This window comes from Chamaea fasciata, unplaced genomic scaffold, assembly GCF_029207755.1.
Source record: "Chamaea fasciata isolate MVZ Bird 193981 ecotype frontalis unplaced genomic scaffold, bChaFas1.0.hap1 SCAF_1, whole genome shotgun sequence".
NCBI classification, from domain to species: Eukaryota; Metazoa; Chordata; class Aves; order Passeriformes; family Sylviidae; genus Chamaea; species Chamaea fasciata.
The window spans coordinates 42,669,501-42,686,545 of NW_027094086.1; the positions used below are offsets into that span (position 1 = coordinate 42,669,501).

Here is a 17,045-nt window from a genome sequence, read left to right on the forward strand (position 1 = left end):
CCATTCTGGGATAAACCTCACTTGTTCCCCGTGGAAAGCAAGCAAATCTGGCTAGCCATCAGAAACTGATAAAGTGGATTTACCAGAGAGGGCACAAAGAAAAGACCACACTCTTGTAAGATACCAAAATCATATACTCCACACAAATGCTGGCCTGCTTTAAGGGATTAAGTGTTTTGAGGAACAGTTCAATTGGGGAAGATGATGCCACTCAGTGCACAGGGTCAGAGAAAGTTTCAGAGGTAGTATGGAAGGAGAGAGGAATTTACCTATAGGAGCACACATTTTCATTTAATTCCTAGGATTTAAATATTTATAAGTTTAAAATAATTCATAGACAAGCAGTTCTTACTAAATATAGAACTTCAGCTCATGAGACAAAAAGTCTTTACACAAGTTTGGCAAAAAGTAGGCACTACCAGTGCATAAAAATACGGGGTTTTTCAATTTTGAAGAGATTACATGGTGCTCTTATGGAAAACATGTATGCTGAAAAACTAACACTAATGGTTAATCTCTATTTTAGTACCATGTTCTCCAAGAAACAAGTTCCCCTAGGAATCCACCAGTGGTAACTGGAAGTCAAAGAACTGTCAGAATAGAACCTTCTGGGATCATCTTGTCAGATCTTTGTCCTACATCATCTTAAGCAAAAATTCAACCACTTACAGGTCAAATGAAAGCTAACATAAAACAACTCTCTCATCCCCTAAAAACAGTTAAAGGAAAGTAAAGCATGGTCCTGTCACATCTTGCACATGCTTCCTTCAAAAATTTTGAACTGAAGACAAAAATTAGCTGCTATCACAAGGCCAGCTTCAACTTGCCTTCCTCATTATCCTCTATCAAGCAGCTTTACACATCAGAAGTGGATAGTTGATAGGAAAGACACAGCACAGGGACTTGGAACATAAACAGAGTTGTGACTGGAGCTCTACAGCCTTCAGATAAGCAAGAATCTTATCTTCCAACCAAAACAATATGTGAAGCTTTTCTATGCAGTTAATTATCACCAAATATAAGTAATTTTTAAATTAGAAATATTCATATATAAGGGAGAGGGGGAAGAGATTTCCCAGTAGAAACATAATACACTCCTACTAAGAGTAAATACTACCATAAAGATATTTTGGCAGTAATCCTAAACCTCCAGAACCTCTTGGTATTTGGCATATTTTGAAGTGGCGTAAAATAAATTTCATGGTCTTTTGATTATCCACACACTCCATTAGATTCTAGATATTTAGTAAATACCACAAAAATGATGATATATCAACTTTTGGCTTTTTCCCTTCCCTCACCACGAACTAGGCCACAAATTAACAGGCTTTTTAAAAGAATACTCATACAGCAAATGACCTCCTATAGTGAATAGTGCTTTTCTATTCTCTCTTGGAAATCTCTCAGCTTGCCTGCAGTTTTTTTCTAGCAGTTTCTTCCTTGGAAAACAGTATATCCCAAATAAAGCAAAACAAAGACTACAGCAGGCAGAGCAATCACTGGGGATTTACCCTCCTGCATACACTGAATTCCCAGAAGAAAGTTTTCTGCCGAGGGTGACCACCCAGCAAAATTCCCACAGTGTGGCACTCCAGCTGGGATTGGGGGGAAGAACAAATCTGTAAGGACAACCTCAGTTTCCCAATGCACCCACAGCTTTTGTACTAGCATAACTATTCTGGTTAGATTTTAAAACTTTTTATTACAGTATGGTTACATCCCAAAAAACCCTCTCATGAGCATCATTTACTAATATGAACGTGTCTCATAACATTCATCCAACTTTCCATGTACACTTGGGATAAGTCATGCTGCTATAATAAAAACAGGACAACTTCTACCACTTGCATAAATCTCAATTCTGTTTTCACAGCTTTATGCAGACCATGCAGCCTCTTCTGATGGTGCAGCTCAGGATTTGAGATACATAAAATAAGTTCTTCAAAACTTGAAAACACTTGACTAACCCTTGCTGAACTCTGAGCTACAGATGCTAGAGGGGGACTGACACCCACGGGAGCCTGACCAGTGCCAGGTCACATATGTTGCCTCAGCCAGACCTGCTGTTCCACAGAATCATAGAATCAATTAGGTTGGAATAGACTCCAAGATCATCGAGTCCAACCTATGACCAAACACCATGTCCAACTAGACCATGGCACTAAGTGCCACATCCAGTTTTTCCTTAAATACCTTCAGGGATCGTGACTACACCACCTTTCTGGGCCACCCCTTCCAATGTCTGATCACTCTTTCTGCGAATAAATTCTTCCTGATATCCAACCTGAGCCTCCCCTGGCAGAGCTTGAGGTTAATTTCTTTTGTCCCCTCGCTTGTTGCCTGGGAGAGGAGTCCAACCCCAGCTGGCCACAGCCTCCTTTCAGGTGGTTGTAGAAAGTGACGAGGTCTCCCCTGAGCCTCCCTTCTCCAGGCTAAACACCCCCAGCTCTCTCAGACATTCCTCATCACGCTTGTGCTCCAGACCCTTCCCCTGCTCCGCTGCCTTTTTCTGGACCCCCTCCAGCCCCTCAATGTCCTTCTTGCGGCGAGGGGCCACGGACAGAGCCACCGTCCCCCCGGCCCTCCAGCCCCAGCAAGGCAGCAGGACCCTGCCATGGGGCTGATTCCTGGGAAACTGGGGGCTGCTCTCCATCCTGTGTGAGCAGGACTCCCTGTCACACTCACTCGCGAGCATTTTAATACAGAATCCATACAGAAAGGAGTTTCAATAAGGCTTTAATCCACTGCGCTAACAGCCTTCCCCATGGCCCTCGCTGGCTGAGGTTCCCGGGCCTGCGCTGCCCTCTGCCGGGCTGCTCCAGCTCGGATCCCCGGCTGCTCCCACAGCCGCACCTCCTCGGGCCGATGTTTGCCGGCTGCTCCCACAGCCGCACCTCCTCGGGCCGACGTTTGCCGGCTGCTCCCACAGCCGCACCTCCTCGGGCCGATGTTTGCCGGCTGCCGGGCCAGCGCTGCCCCTTCCCCCGGCTGCTCCTCCGGGGGCCACAGGCCGGCGCCTCCGCTCGGCCCGCCCCGCCGGGGGCCTCCCCGGCACATCACGGGGAGCGCTGCCGGCCCGGGGCTCCCCGTGCGACACCAGCCCCCAGCAGCAGTCAGTCAAAGAATCTCAGTCAGTTGGGCTGGAAAAGACCTCTGAGATCACCGAATCCAACCTCTGCACAAACACCACCACCATTTCAACTAGACCATGGCACTAAGCACCACGTCCAGTCTTTGCCTGAACACCTCCAGGGACGGTGACCCTGCGCAGCCCATTTCAAATGTTACTTTGGCCTAGGGTACCATCACAGCTCAAGTCTTTTCACACAGTTCACTGTGAGACAGTAAATAAAGATCTACAGTTGACACAGAATGCTTCTTCAGAAATAAATTTACATTTTCTGCAGTAAAAAAAACAAAGTAGCTACGACATCTTAGCCGGTAAAATTCAGTTCTTATTGCTCTCCCTTTCTGGGGCGCTGCAATCCTCAGCACTGAAAAGGGAGTCCTGCATGTAGTCCTTTACCTCATCATGCTCTATTCCCAATACCTGGATTTTTAGATAGTCACAGTCTCAAAGTACTGAAGAGAAATAGGAAATGGTTTCTCACCCACCACACTACTGAAAATTTGGGCACCAACTCGTCACAAGCAGCCAGGGACTGTAGAGAGTCCAGATGATCATCACTGGCGAGAAACCCACCCACCTGATGACTTTTTGGACATACATTGAAATACAAGAAATTCAGTTTTAATATAAGAACATGTTGCTTTACTGCAAGGGTGACCAAGCACTGGCACATGTTGCCCAGAGAACTTGTGGAGTCTCTGTTCTTGGAAATACTCAAAACGCAACCTGACAAAGCCCTGAACAGCCAGCTTCAGCTGTCCAGATGTGAGTAGAGGGGTTTGACTAGGCACTCTTCAGAGGCACCTTCCCACCTCAGTCCTCCTGTGATTCAGTGACCATGCTACCAAGCTCTCTGTGAGGGGCATTGCTTGGATTTGAGGTTTGGCAGTCAAAGAAAATGCCCTGAAATTCTTGTGGTACAGAATTTGTTCTGAAAAGATAAGGTAAGCAAAATCCTCACACTGCCCCAATTCAAATGCAAACAAATATGAATATATTCCATAATTACAGCAGCAGCTTTTTTTCTTAAACTTGGAACAGTTTCTCACCTTACAAAGCTCATCATTCTCTTTAACAGGCAGAGAGTTAGTATTTGTGCAAGAGTCCGAGTCTGATATCTCTAGTAAGCTGTCCTCTTTTTCCGACCCATCGCACTGATCGGTGGAATCAGTATCCTTCTCCCAGTCAATGAGCTTCAATTCATCTAAAATAGAATATTGGTAAAAAGAGTTTTTCTTAATCACCATCTGTTACAAGCACAAAGTGAGAGTAATACTACAGCTATCCTAAATTTGGGGAAAGAAGTGCAGCATTACTTTTTACCTATGTTCAAGTATTTTGTGTCTCATAAAAGCTGAATCCAACTAGCTGAAAATTTTATGTGAGGAAGGATAAAAATTACATACATACATACAAAAAAAAGAAAGATTTCAAAGTACTATCTGCAAAGAGGCAGTACATTTAAATGCACAGGTAGGTAGGGTGTCCTTTTTAGTTTAGCTATTATTAATTTTTCCATTGTTTAGTAAGGGGGCTTTTTGGCCCAGCTGCATTGGATTTTCCATATACTTGTTCAGAATTAACTGTTCTGAGCAAATGCCTTAAACAGTGTTAGCTAACATCTGCTATTAGTGATGTTGAATGAAAAGCCAGTTGAAATGGTCACCTCCTAGAACACCATGCCTAAATATACAGGTTTGTAAATCAAATCTCTAAGCACATCAAAGACAGAATTGCTGAGGATAAATTAAAAGAAAAGATGAAGGTAAAAAAGCAACAAATAAAAAAGCCCCAAACAAACCCACAATGCAATGGCAATAAACGAGGAGATGTAGATAGAAATGCAAAATTTTTTTCCCACCATCTTCAGGAGCATGTGGTATTTAATGCAACTCCAAAAGTCCATTTGTAACTCCAAGGATCTAGTGAAGGGCATGGAAAACTGAGCTGCAGTAGCGCCCTCACAATCCTTTAGGTCCAAATGCCACAAGGTACTGAGAGAGATCATTTCAAAGTGTTTTGAATAAATGAACATGTTCAAAGGAGAAGGGATGAAAGCTTTTTGAGGGGTTCCTTTTTTGCTTTTGTAAATGTCATATTTCTAACACTGGAATAGTCATGTACAGGGGAGAGGCAGCAGAGAAAGAAAGTACCTGCACCATGCTCCAGGTATCTGTACATATCCATGGAACTGTGGCATTACCTTCTGTACTTGGCAGTGCTACTGTTATCTAAATTACTAGTTTCTTCATTGACCTTTCAAACTCCGAAGTCACCCAGACAAACACACAGCTACAGTGCTGCCTCCTTTTTTACACTCACAAATGCATTTCTGTTTCTAACTATGAGGAAGCTTCATCAGAAATTTTAAACACAGGCATCAGCAACCTCATAGCACAAAGAGGTTTCTCTTGAAGCTGTGTGACAAGTTGCATGCAACTTGTGACAGCAGTATAAATTCCTTCATGAAATAAGAGGCAATCCATTTTATCTTGTCACATTGAAGTAGTGACACTCAAAGCGAACTTCACATGAAGGGGAACATCTCTTTAAAAAATACTTTATCCCTACTGTCACCACACCACATCCCACTGTACCTCTACATGCACACACACACACACAGGCACACTGGGTACAATGCTAAAATTTGTGTACATGATGGTTATTTAAAAAAACATGGATATTACAGTTCTTTTACTCCCTACTGCTTTCAAGATATTTTTGGGTTTAGAAGAAAAACATGACAATTATTGGATTTTCTCAGTAACCTTCAAGCAGATACATAACACATCAGGGTTTCTTCAATTACACAGAGAAACCAAATTGCTATCTTACAAGCATAAAAATGTCTGTGTGCTGTCTCTAAAAAAAAAAAAAAGAAGAAGATTAAAGCCTGCAGGATATACTTGCAGGGGAGAAGTGAATGATATTAATGGTAGGTTAGAAAAATTCTTGCTCAGCAACAGATTGCAGTTTAGAAAATGAACAGTCCTTCCTTTTCAAAAAGAAGAAAATTACTAGGTATTACAAAAGAAAACCATCAGATATGACAATGACAGTACCAGTATGTCAATTTTTTAGACGGTAAAAATATGGATGAAAGGAGGAAAAACTTTGCATTTTTGTTTTAAACCTAAGGAGCATATTTAACCAGGGTCACATACAAAACAAAAAGTCATCAGTCAATCTATTTGCTCAGCCCATAGCAGTGTTTGAATGCTTTGGCAAACATCCAGGATCCAGTCTAACTGTAATATTTCAGATCTATCTGACTTATTATAAAGTTAACCTAACTTATTTTTACATTGTAAAGACTTCCTAACAAGTTCTAATGCAACTTATACATTATCCCAATTAATGCTTTTATAATAGAGTGTACAAGCAAAGATTTTGCTGTCTTCAGATACACTTTTTAATCAATTTCTCTCCCCTGTCGTTTCCTGGTCCCTGAATTAGAAAGGAAGTCCTAAGAACTAAACTCACGGCTGTTCACATAGTGCAGCTAACAGGGGAAGCAAGGAAGACTGTGCTCCAAAATGAAAATGCATGGCACAGAAGATGATGCTATCTGCAGCTGCAAAGTCTGCCATATTTAGTCAGTAGATGGAGACAACCGTGCTCCTTTACTCCAAAGCTTAAAATTTTTGTACATAATTTATACTAAGAGCTTACTTTATACCCAGATGAAACTTATGAAAAAAACCGCAAAACCTCCAACTCAACTAACCAAAATAGGAATGGATCATGTCATTTTGTCAGAATGATCTCAAGAATATTTTCATTACAGCACCTGAAATTGACAGAATGTTTCTCGTTAAATGTTGCACTTGAACTCACCTTCACTACTTCTGTCCTCTAACAATAAATCATGTCTGCTAGGCCATTCCCCTGCTTCGGAAGCATCACTTTTCTTGCTGTGCAACCTTGGAATCAATGTTTTATTTCCATCATCTGAAAAATCACTGCCACTAGAGGTCCATATTATGTTCTCAGCTTCCTTAGCACTTTCAGCAGCAGCAGCTCCTATGAAAAAGTATTGCAAAGTGTTAGACTGTTACAGAAATGCAGTTTTGTTAAATTTAGAAGTATTAAAAATTAAACTGTACTATTTTTAATGGATAAAATTATAAATTCTGTTACTAGGCATCAGAGAAAAATACTGAAGCATTAACTCACCTGTATTTCTTATTCATATATGCATTATTTTCAGTTTAGACCACCACAATAAATGCTAACACTTCATTTTACACAATGAGGCTACCACTGTGTCCTTCAGTAGTGTGAGAACAAGCCACGACTGTCTGACATTTAGCACCCCCTACACACAGTCCTAACACTCCTCCACTCCCCCGCATGTACCCTTGTAAAATGCTGAGTGGTTTAAAGAAAGACTGTCTTTAGAATTCTGGGGTTGGGAGCTCTCTGACTTACTCCAACGAGTAACAAAAGAATAAAAGTATTCCATCAGTAGAGATTACTCTTCAGTTTTCTCCTGAGAGGAAAAAAAAAAAATTCTGAGGTGTTGCAAAGAAAAGCTGGTGTGTTTTTGAAGTAAGACATTTTAATTCAAAATACCTTTCTGCATTATGTCTAATCATAAAAGCAAGGAGAAAAGGATTCATGCTTAGTATGGAGCACACAGAACTAGGAAGGCAGAATTTTCCACTTTCTACCACTATTAAAACATTATAAGTAAATAGGAACTTAGACAATTACTGGGAACTTGGAATTAGGCAGAAGGGCCCAGAAGCAAAAAACACAACTACATCTCCTCCTGCAGTTGAGGGGTTCTTCTTCAAAATATAGAAAAGCTAGAACCCCAAAAGGTAAAAAAAAAAAGCACCCAGTAGGTCACCTACTTACATCCAACAGAAGCAGCACAGGTGCTGGAGCAAGCAGAAATACAGACTGAAAAATAACACCCCTCCCTTTCTTTCCTTTCCTTTGGGCTCAAAAAAAAAAAAAAAAAAAAAAAAAAAAAAAAGGAAATAACTAGAAAGAGTCAGTAAGTACTCCTTGTCTTTATTCTGCCTAGGGCTCTTTTTTAATGCCAATATTAAGCATCTCAGGGGCATACAGAAGATTGTAAAAGCAGGAGGTTGACAAAACTCTGTTTTTCTATCTATTGCTCATACTTACAAAATATGTGTTCTCTCATGCCTGTTTATCTGTCTAGAAGAATACAGAATAATTTCACTTTCAATCTGTACAGCTAAGGGCTATTTTTCATTCCCTCCTAATAAAAATATGAATGATTTAAATATCCCATCCTTGTTATAATACACATCATACACAGCACTAGTGATGCTTCTTTCACCTTTTCAAAAGCAATAGCTGAGTGCCTGCACCTTTGCAGAATAAATTTCTGGCACTGTGGGTCAATAGATGAGCCCCACCACAACAGCGAGAGACTTGTTTAAGCAAAATTACCTTCTAATCACAGTAACAGAAGGAGAAAGAACCCAGTATTTTGAGCCAACTTCTACCCCAATACAGGAAATAAACAAAACATACTAGATGCATTTTCAGCAGATGTTAACAGTGGTCCAAGACGCTTCTTACTCCTGGATTTCTTATTAGAAGGCCTCTGGGACTATATTAAAAAGAGACAGAGATTTAATCACTAAGACAAATCATTTTAACATGTATCAACGTATTCAAAGCTGCTTTGAAATCACCCACCAAAGCTCAGTAGAACAATTTCAAATTAATTTTAAAATCTTTTATAAGACTGCAATATAAAGAGGTATTAAAGCATGAGAACAGTAACATAAAATCTGAATTTTCATAGATTTGGAAAATACAAACTTTCTGTGACTACGACAGAAATCACATGTGATCTTGAGAAGAACAGGAGCCAGTATTTTCAGCACTAAAATGCCGAAAGTGGGCAGTAATAACATGCTTGATAAAGCATGTGTCCTATTGAAAAGTTACAGAAAGAATTACATGTTTGGCCTGTCTCTGATTGTACTATATCCCACAAAATATGCACACTGTGACTGTTCAGTGCCAGAAGAAGAAACAGAAAAGCAGCTTGAGGTCAGCAAAAAATACTCTTCATTCGGAGCTGGGTTATCAAGCAGGATTTTCTACACTTAACTCACTATTGCAAACATATTATTTAGGTCTAGCAAAAAATCTTCAGATGCAAGCTAGAGTATTTTTGTTCCATATTTCTCAGGAAATGTGGCACTCCATCCCAAATGTCAAATTACTTTTGCATCCTTTGTTGTATTATTAAAATTTTCTAAGTGGTAAGTGCTATCTAGAACACAACATATTAACTTATGCTCAGCAAGTTACACTAACAAGTTAAGACAATGTCCTTACGTAACTGTGCTTTCCATTTTTTGTCTCTTTTTTTGACAGTTGCAGCAATATGCTGTTCGTTTGGGAACAACACAAAAATAAAAAAAAAGCAACATCATATTATTCAGTCAAGCATGGAATTTCACTGTCAGTTTGCATCTCTTTGTTACACCACTAAGGCCGCATTTTACCTCCAGCACTGAAGTGCTCTGAAAACCATCCCCACACCTAAGCCACGCATTGGAAATCGAAGCAGCAGACACTGATGTCCTGACATTTGTCTTTTTCAGATGCAGGGGTGTCTCATCTGGGAATGGTGTGCATTCTGCATTCCAAAGTCTCTTCCGCTAGAGAAAGGAAAAACAAACTCATAAAATCACTGTGTAGACATAATCAATTTCAAGTTAAATCTACTTAATCTAGGTTGCCCCTAGTATTTTCTGAATGCTTACAAACAAATTCTAATTTTTAATAAGCTCAGGAAAAAAAGTCTCAAACATTTGCAAGCATCTTTTATTCAGCACAAAATAGTAACACCACCACCAATGTCACAGGTAAATTAAGTTTTTGATAAGTACACTTTCTGTTGGTCTAAGTTACAACTCATAGTACCAGAAGCTGCTCAGTGAAGCTGAAAATATCATGCTACACAGGAACAGCCCACTAAAATACACTTTAACTAAATAATGCCCTCAAAATCATATTTAATCTGACTTAATTTTGTTTATGCAGGAGGTCACACTAGGTATCACTACACAGTTCACCATTAAAAATAACCAATCAACCAGAAAAAAACACCCCAGACTCTTTCAGCTGTAAGAATTACATTCATTCTCACAACCACTTCCCCACCAAAAACATTGCCTTCCCCTTACATGGGATGCCGGAAATCACTTAGATTATTAGATAAGTCACGAAACAGGATGCTGATTAGCATCCAGTGCTAATTTCATGCAAGAGATTGTAACATCTGAAAATAGCTGAAGATGAGAGAATTGCCTGTTATCACATCCAAAGCTATCTCTCAGATTCAACACCAGTTTACACACAGAAATTGAAGTTGAGTATGATAAACATCTTATCCTGCTGTGCTATTGAAACTTATCTTAGAAAACACTGACTGTATCATCTGAGTATGTCTGTCTTCTTCTGATATACCTTCTCTCAAGCAACTACAGTTCCTACCTACAAATAATTATTACTCGAAAATTAAGTTAATCAGCATACACATTTTCTGCCAGGCAGGTCAATCAGGACTGTAACACACATGTCAAACATACATGCAACAAAAAACTAAAAAGTAAAATCACAGAATATCCTGAGTTGGAAAGGACCCACAAGCATGACAGGAGCCCAACTGCTGGCCCTGCATAGCCCCAAGAATCACAGCATGTGCCTGAGAGTACAAGCATGTGGCAGTTTTTGTCCATTTTGTAAATGGCAATCCATATCTGTTTTCCATAGGCTTTTTTCAGTGCTCTTGAGAATGAAACGAGCAGTTTCCAAAAGCATACAGTGAGCAGCATCTTACTTCACCCCTCCAGTCCTGCTGTGCACGGTAAGAAGACAGAGCAAAACAAAAGCACTTTGCAGTTTCCACTGATGATAACTGACCCTGCGAAGAGCCTCTTCTAAAACTGCCAGGGGTATTTACACCTCAAAGTACCTACTCATTATCACCAAAGTCAAACTGTCCCCATAACTACTCCCACAGATACAGGAAAGGTACAATCTTGAATCTGACATGGTATTAAATCCGAAATCAACAGCGCTTTGGTAAGGACACGATGTCAGGTAAGGAGACTACAGTAGTTTAACAAGAAAGGTTACCATCACGACACAAAGATAATTTAAACACTGCTCCCCTCCCAGCGAAGACGCTGGCCCAAGCCAAGTTTTCAGAGTGCTCAGAGAGGAACATTGGGCTGTTCCCTTAGCCAGTGCTTCTGATGGTTTTTAATATTAGTCAGTGTTGGAAGTCTTGCTTATCTGCCTGTTTTTTTATCTTCTAGAAGATTTTGCGAGATACAGTTTGCAGACAAGGACTTACAGTATCAAATAAAGTTCACTTAAGCTTATTTCTTGAATGGGACGATCCACTTTTAAGGAACACGTCTGTGCCAACAGCAGCACCATAGCTTGCAAGCAGGTTTACAGGACACTACTTCTGATGGTCAGTGAAAAGCAGAAATAGTTGCAAATAAGTGAAAAAGAAATGCACATCATTGCATGCTCAAAGTTTTGCATTAAATAGGCTTTGTAATATACTCCTATTGTTAGGAAGCTTAATAAACATAGAACTAGAGAGTTACTCTCTTAAATCTCTCATTCACGTTATTCTTAAAATCATTACATCTTCTGACAGACAGCAAACCTCAACGTGTCTGTGATATGCAATACCAATGGAACAAAGTAACAGCACGACATAAGAGACAGGGGATGAACAGCAGAATGTGGCAGCTAAGACATAGCCACTGCTGCAAAACTACCACGATTTGGGAAGAAAATACCATACAAAAATCAGCAGGACAAAGGCTACATGTAACTCTCCCTAAGTAGGAAGGGTTAGGGTGCATATAGAGAGGACATGCTTACAGGCAACAAGGTTAAAAAAGCAGACTGAGTAGAATAAATAGCTGAGTTCATGCTTAGATGGTTACACTTCTATTTAGACACTTCTATTTGGAGTGCGATGTGAAGTTGCACTGGAAGTGACTTTTAAACAACTGAAATTCAGAGTACTACACTGTCACGGCTGTGACAGGCAAAAAGACTTTTCACAATTAATGATGTAACAGCAGAGGAGTTTTATTTAATCCTGAACTTCCATAGCCTGACTAAAGGCAGGGCTGCTCCGGTTTTCAGAGCAGCACTTCAGAGCTGTCTCAGGGCAGGTGGTTCCATGATAAACTAGAAATAACTGGTTTTCCCTCTTCCCCTTCTTCCCGAGCACTTGGCACTCGCCAGACTCTGTGTAGACACAGCAATGATGAACCAAACGGGCAGAAAACTTCTTTGGGAAGAAACACTTGTTATCTACAGCTGGTGTAGCAACAGAAGAAAGGACACAAGGGTCAGTGGGACCACTCCAGCAGCTGCTTGACACCATGTCAGCTTAATTACAACCTGAAGAACCATCAGTACTGCTAATCTGGGTAATTAGCTCTTTGTTTCACCTTGCATCCTGCTCCCCAGATTCAAGAAAATCTGAGTTTCTGCTACCACCACACAGAAATTTATAGCCACTGCAGTCAGTGAGAAAACCTGAAAATAGTCCCTGAAGTCCCAAACCAAGAAAGTAAAGAAATATACCCTTTACGTGAGATACTCTTCAGCTACTGCAAATTTTGGCAGACACCACTTGGAAGGAAACAAAAGAGAAGGACTTCGGATTGTTAATACTGACAGCAGTGGCTTTGAGTTCGTGCTTTTAATAAAACTACCTTGCCACCATTTCCTACATCCTAGATCACCTTAAAAAAAAAAACAACCAAAAAAACCCAAAACAAACCCCAACAAACACAACCCCAAAACAAAACAACCCCAAGAGCCAATTACCCCATCCCAAACTCCTTGTCAATTTAAATCTCTCCATATAGAGATTTGATGCGAATGCAAGAAACTGGACCTACAGCTTCAATCCATAGTTACTGAGAGGGCCTCGGAGCAGGTGCAAGGGAGCTGAGAGCAGCCTGCAGGGCCTCTCTTTGGCTCTTTGCCTTCAGACACGGTGGGAACAGTGCCAGTGCTGGGGACAGCACTGTCACCCTTCCCCTGCAAAGTCACCTTGGCACAGAGGGGTAGTATCCAAGGACTTCTGTCACAGGAATGCATCTGCTGGCATGCAGAAATGGCAAGTTTTAAAGGCTCTTTGATTTTGCTCCAGCCTGGTTCAAGGCAGCAGAGAAACTAACATTTTATGCAACTTATTTCTCAAAAATAAATATTTATAATTAAGCTAATCTGAAGGCTGTGCTGTTCCCAAAGAAATGCAGCAACAACTCAGAGTTCTTTTAATCTTTTAGTCACAAGGTTAACCATCTTTTTCTTTTAATCTGAAATAAAAACAGGGCACACAAAAATAACTTGTGTAATTTATTGAAGGAATGAATGAAGTGTCTAGAAACAAGGTATTGGAATTTAAAAAAAAAATCATAAAATCAGGCTCAGAAGAGCTAGAGCATATAGACCTGCCATACATCACAAAATCAAGATTTATTGCAAAACAGAGTCAGACAAAGAACCTTGTAAGTTGCATAAGATGTCAGAAGCCAAAATATGACCTCTGAAATTTTGAGTTTAAAAGGGGAATCCTAGGATGTCTCTCTCTTATAGAAATTGCCTTGAAGTCTGTTCCCAAAAGCAATGCATTTAGTCTCTGGAACAGTTCCTTCTGAATGAGTAAAAAAAAATGCGAGCTACTCCTGTTGGCATTAGAGGAATTAGGACCAAGCCTTCCTCAGAAAGGGCATGGCAAGCAACCGAACCCCATTACTCCTTTAGTTATTTCCAGTGAGATAAAGGTGAGTCAGCCTACATGGGTACAGGAGTGAGGAAAAGGGAGGCACACTGAAAAAAACCATGAAAAACCACACTGATTACACAACAGAACTACTGCAAGTATGGGGCTGGAGTGTTGGATTTGACTTTTAAATAGATGTTCCTATCTAGAACATCTCCACTCAACCAATCTGTGTGGTTACTTACGCCCAGGACTTGTTACCCAGAAACACCCTATATAAAGTCACTGGGACCATATGCTCAAAGGCTACTCACTAGAGGCCCTTTACACTCCAGACAATCCCACTTCTTTGGGGCTACTCCAAAAACCACGGGAAGAACCCCCAGGAGCACATGACCCAATATGTTATGTACCTCATACACATCACCTTCTCTAACACAAACAGCAACATAAGCCAAAGGAGAAAACTAGGGATAAAACATTTCACCACATGAACTCCTCCTGCTACTGGCTTTCGAATCCAAAAATTAGGCACATCACTTAAACATCAGTCAGAAGTATTCAAATACAACTGTTACATTCCTCCTGAAGGGAGCAGAATGAAGAAGTATTGAAAATCACAGCTCCAGTTGCCAGAGATGATTCACATTTAAAAAAAAAACAAAAACCCTGAAGGGAGCAATCACATAAAAGTACACAAATATTGAACACTGACCAACAGCCAGCCTCATCTTTCACCTTTATTCTCATGTTTCACATGAAAGTACTCCAACTAAAACACTTTCGCTTGTGCTGGCCTTCAAAAGTCCAATTTCAAGATAGCACAAAACTGAATTTGACAACAGGCACCTCATTTTCAGCAAAACGCTGTATTTGTGATACTGAGTTTCTGAAAGTGTAACTACTGTTTTTAGTGCCTAGATAAAAAGTAAAGGTCTAATTTGATATGAAAACATCCTTACATTTTAAACTCTCAAGTGAGGATTCAAATAAAGGTTGAAGACTTAAAGTCATGGGTTGTATTTTTTCCAGAGAAGATTATCTTTTTACTCCTATGAAAATCAGTATGCATATTTTCCAAAGATGATTCACAGGAATACATGTAGCCCCTAGAAAGGTCCTCATCAAGTTGTAATCACTCATTAAAAAAAAAAAAATCTATGTATGATCACAATCAATGAGAGCAATGATAACATGCCATACCATACATCCTTCTACTCTCATGGTAAAGAAATATTAAAACCAAATTAAAATCTTAGAATAATTTTCCCACTGTTATTAACGTGTGAGACCAACATTTTCAAAACACTCTTTTAAAACCTTTCTTTATGCTCACGATTTTTAGTACACTAAATGAAAGACTAGTCTCAATGACTTACACTGACATACATAAGATTACCATTTGAATGTCCAGGATTTTTTAACCTACACGTCCTTTTTTAAGGAAGAGTATAAATTATTATATGCTTACATTGAAAAAGAAACCACTCTGGAATAAGAATACTATTGAAGTATACTTTGTATTAACAAGTATTGCCAAGTAGTTAGAGAGAAATCTGCAATCTATGAAAGCAGTTAAAGCAGAAGTATTCTAGAAAAGCTTACACAAAATTAAGTTATCCAAAATGTTTAGGATATAATAACAGTATCACACATTTTTGTTATGCTTCAGGTTGGCACGGGGTTTTAATCAGTTTAATTAATAGTCAGCAAGTGGGGAGGACTGCTCCATTTTCCCTTGACCAGTATAAGTTTTCATTTGTAAAGTAACAGGGAACACTATCTTTGTCAGCAAAACGAGTTGCTATTATCACAGGATGTTAACACATTGCAACAAGAGTTGGTTAAATCTTGTTTCAGTTAAGTGTGCATTTTTTCACTAGTCAAGAACTTAAAACCTTTCAGAAGAAAACATATATAGTGTCAACATTACAGGTTAATTTATGTGAAGCGTAGTAGGTTATTTTTAGCTCATTGTTGACATTTTCTTCCATTAAAATTTATTTAAAATGTGCTTATATTTAAAAAGTGGTTGAAGATGCACACCGGTAAAGACAAAACTCTTTACGAACCAGATCTGTCGTGTGCCAACTATTTGTCAGCTCTGTGTATCAAACGACACTTATAGTCCCTTTCAGCAGTACCTCAATATTAGCCTAAGCACGGCTAATCAGAGCCAGCATATCCTAATTGTCCCTCTGCGGGGAATATCCAATGCACCAAGCAAATTACCAAAGGAAAGGGACAGAAAAACAGCACGGGGAGCTTCTCCTCCCTCCGCTCCCAGAGAGGGAAGCAAAGCTGCTCAAAACAGTATCAATCGCGGCCAATTCCCACAATTCTCTTTTCCTCTCAAGTTTTACGATCCCTGCACTTTTGCCCCGACTGCCGTGTGAGAAGGCCGAGCTCCCCGCTCCCCTCGGCGCGGCTGTGCCACGATGGATCTCACTGTCAGCGTTGCGCAACCGCGCACACCAGGAACGCGGGGAAGGGCCCGTGTTCCCGCCCCGCGTTCCAGCGTGGCGGGTCCCCAGCACAAGTACCGCCTTGGAGCCGGATGTGAGCGAGGGCACAGCACGGCGGCTGCTGCTCTGCCGCCGCCGCCGCCGCCGCCACCACCCACCCCCGCGCCCCTCGCAGCGGGGCCGTGCGGCGCGGCTGGCCGGCGGCCGAGGCACCCGGCAAGGCCGCCGTGAGGAGCGCGGGGAGCGCCACGGCTCGGCCCTGCGGGGCAGCCGGGGCGGCACTCCCCGGGCCGGCCAAGCCCCTTCTCCTCCCGTCCCGCCGCCGCCGGTACCTTCCCGCCGGGCATCGCCCCCGGCGCGCCGCCGCGTCCCTGGTCACGTGGCGGGGGAGCACCGGGGGGCGGGGCCGAGGGAACCCCCGGCCCGCGCCCGCCCTTTGCAGCTTTGGCGCCCCCGGAGCCGCCGCTCCTGATTGGTCGGGGTGCATGTGACGTAGAGGGGCTGGGCGGGGCTCCCGGGAAGCGGGGGCGCGGTGCGCGCGCCGGGGGCGGGCGGGTTGCCGGGGGCGGGGCGCAGGAGCCGATGCTGCTGTGGGATCGCGGCGCGGGAGCCGGTAGGGATTTCCCGGCGGGAAACGCCGCTGCTGGCACAGCGTCCCTCCTGCCCAACCTGCCGA

At 41.6% G+C, this 17,045-nt stretch overlaps 1 protein-coding gene across 2 annotated transcripts in view; it reads right to left on the reverse strand.

Moving 5' to 3' along the window:
• The window catches only part of SPIDR (scaffold protein involved in DNA repair), a 195,419-nt gene extending 178,645 nt beyond the window's left edge, over positions 1-16,774 (reverse strand). For both annotated transcript variants that reach the window (XM_066181678.1, XM_066181668.1), the window contains exons 1-5: positions 16,702-16,774; positions 9,634-9,789; positions 8,645-8,723; positions 6,968-7,153; positions 4,180-4,334 (exon numbers count right to left, since the gene is read on the reverse strand). In XM_066181678.1, coding sequence (XP_066037775.1) covers positions 4,180-4,334; positions 6,968-7,153; positions 8,645-8,723; positions 9,634-9,789; positions 16,702-16,716 — 591 coding nt within the window. In that variant the 5' untranslated portion in view covers positions 16,717-16,774. The remainder of the gene's footprint in view (positions 1-4,179; positions 4,335-6,967; positions 7,154-8,644; positions 8,724-9,633; positions 9,790-16,701) is intronic.
• Positions 16,775-17,045: the final 271 nt, after the last annotated feature.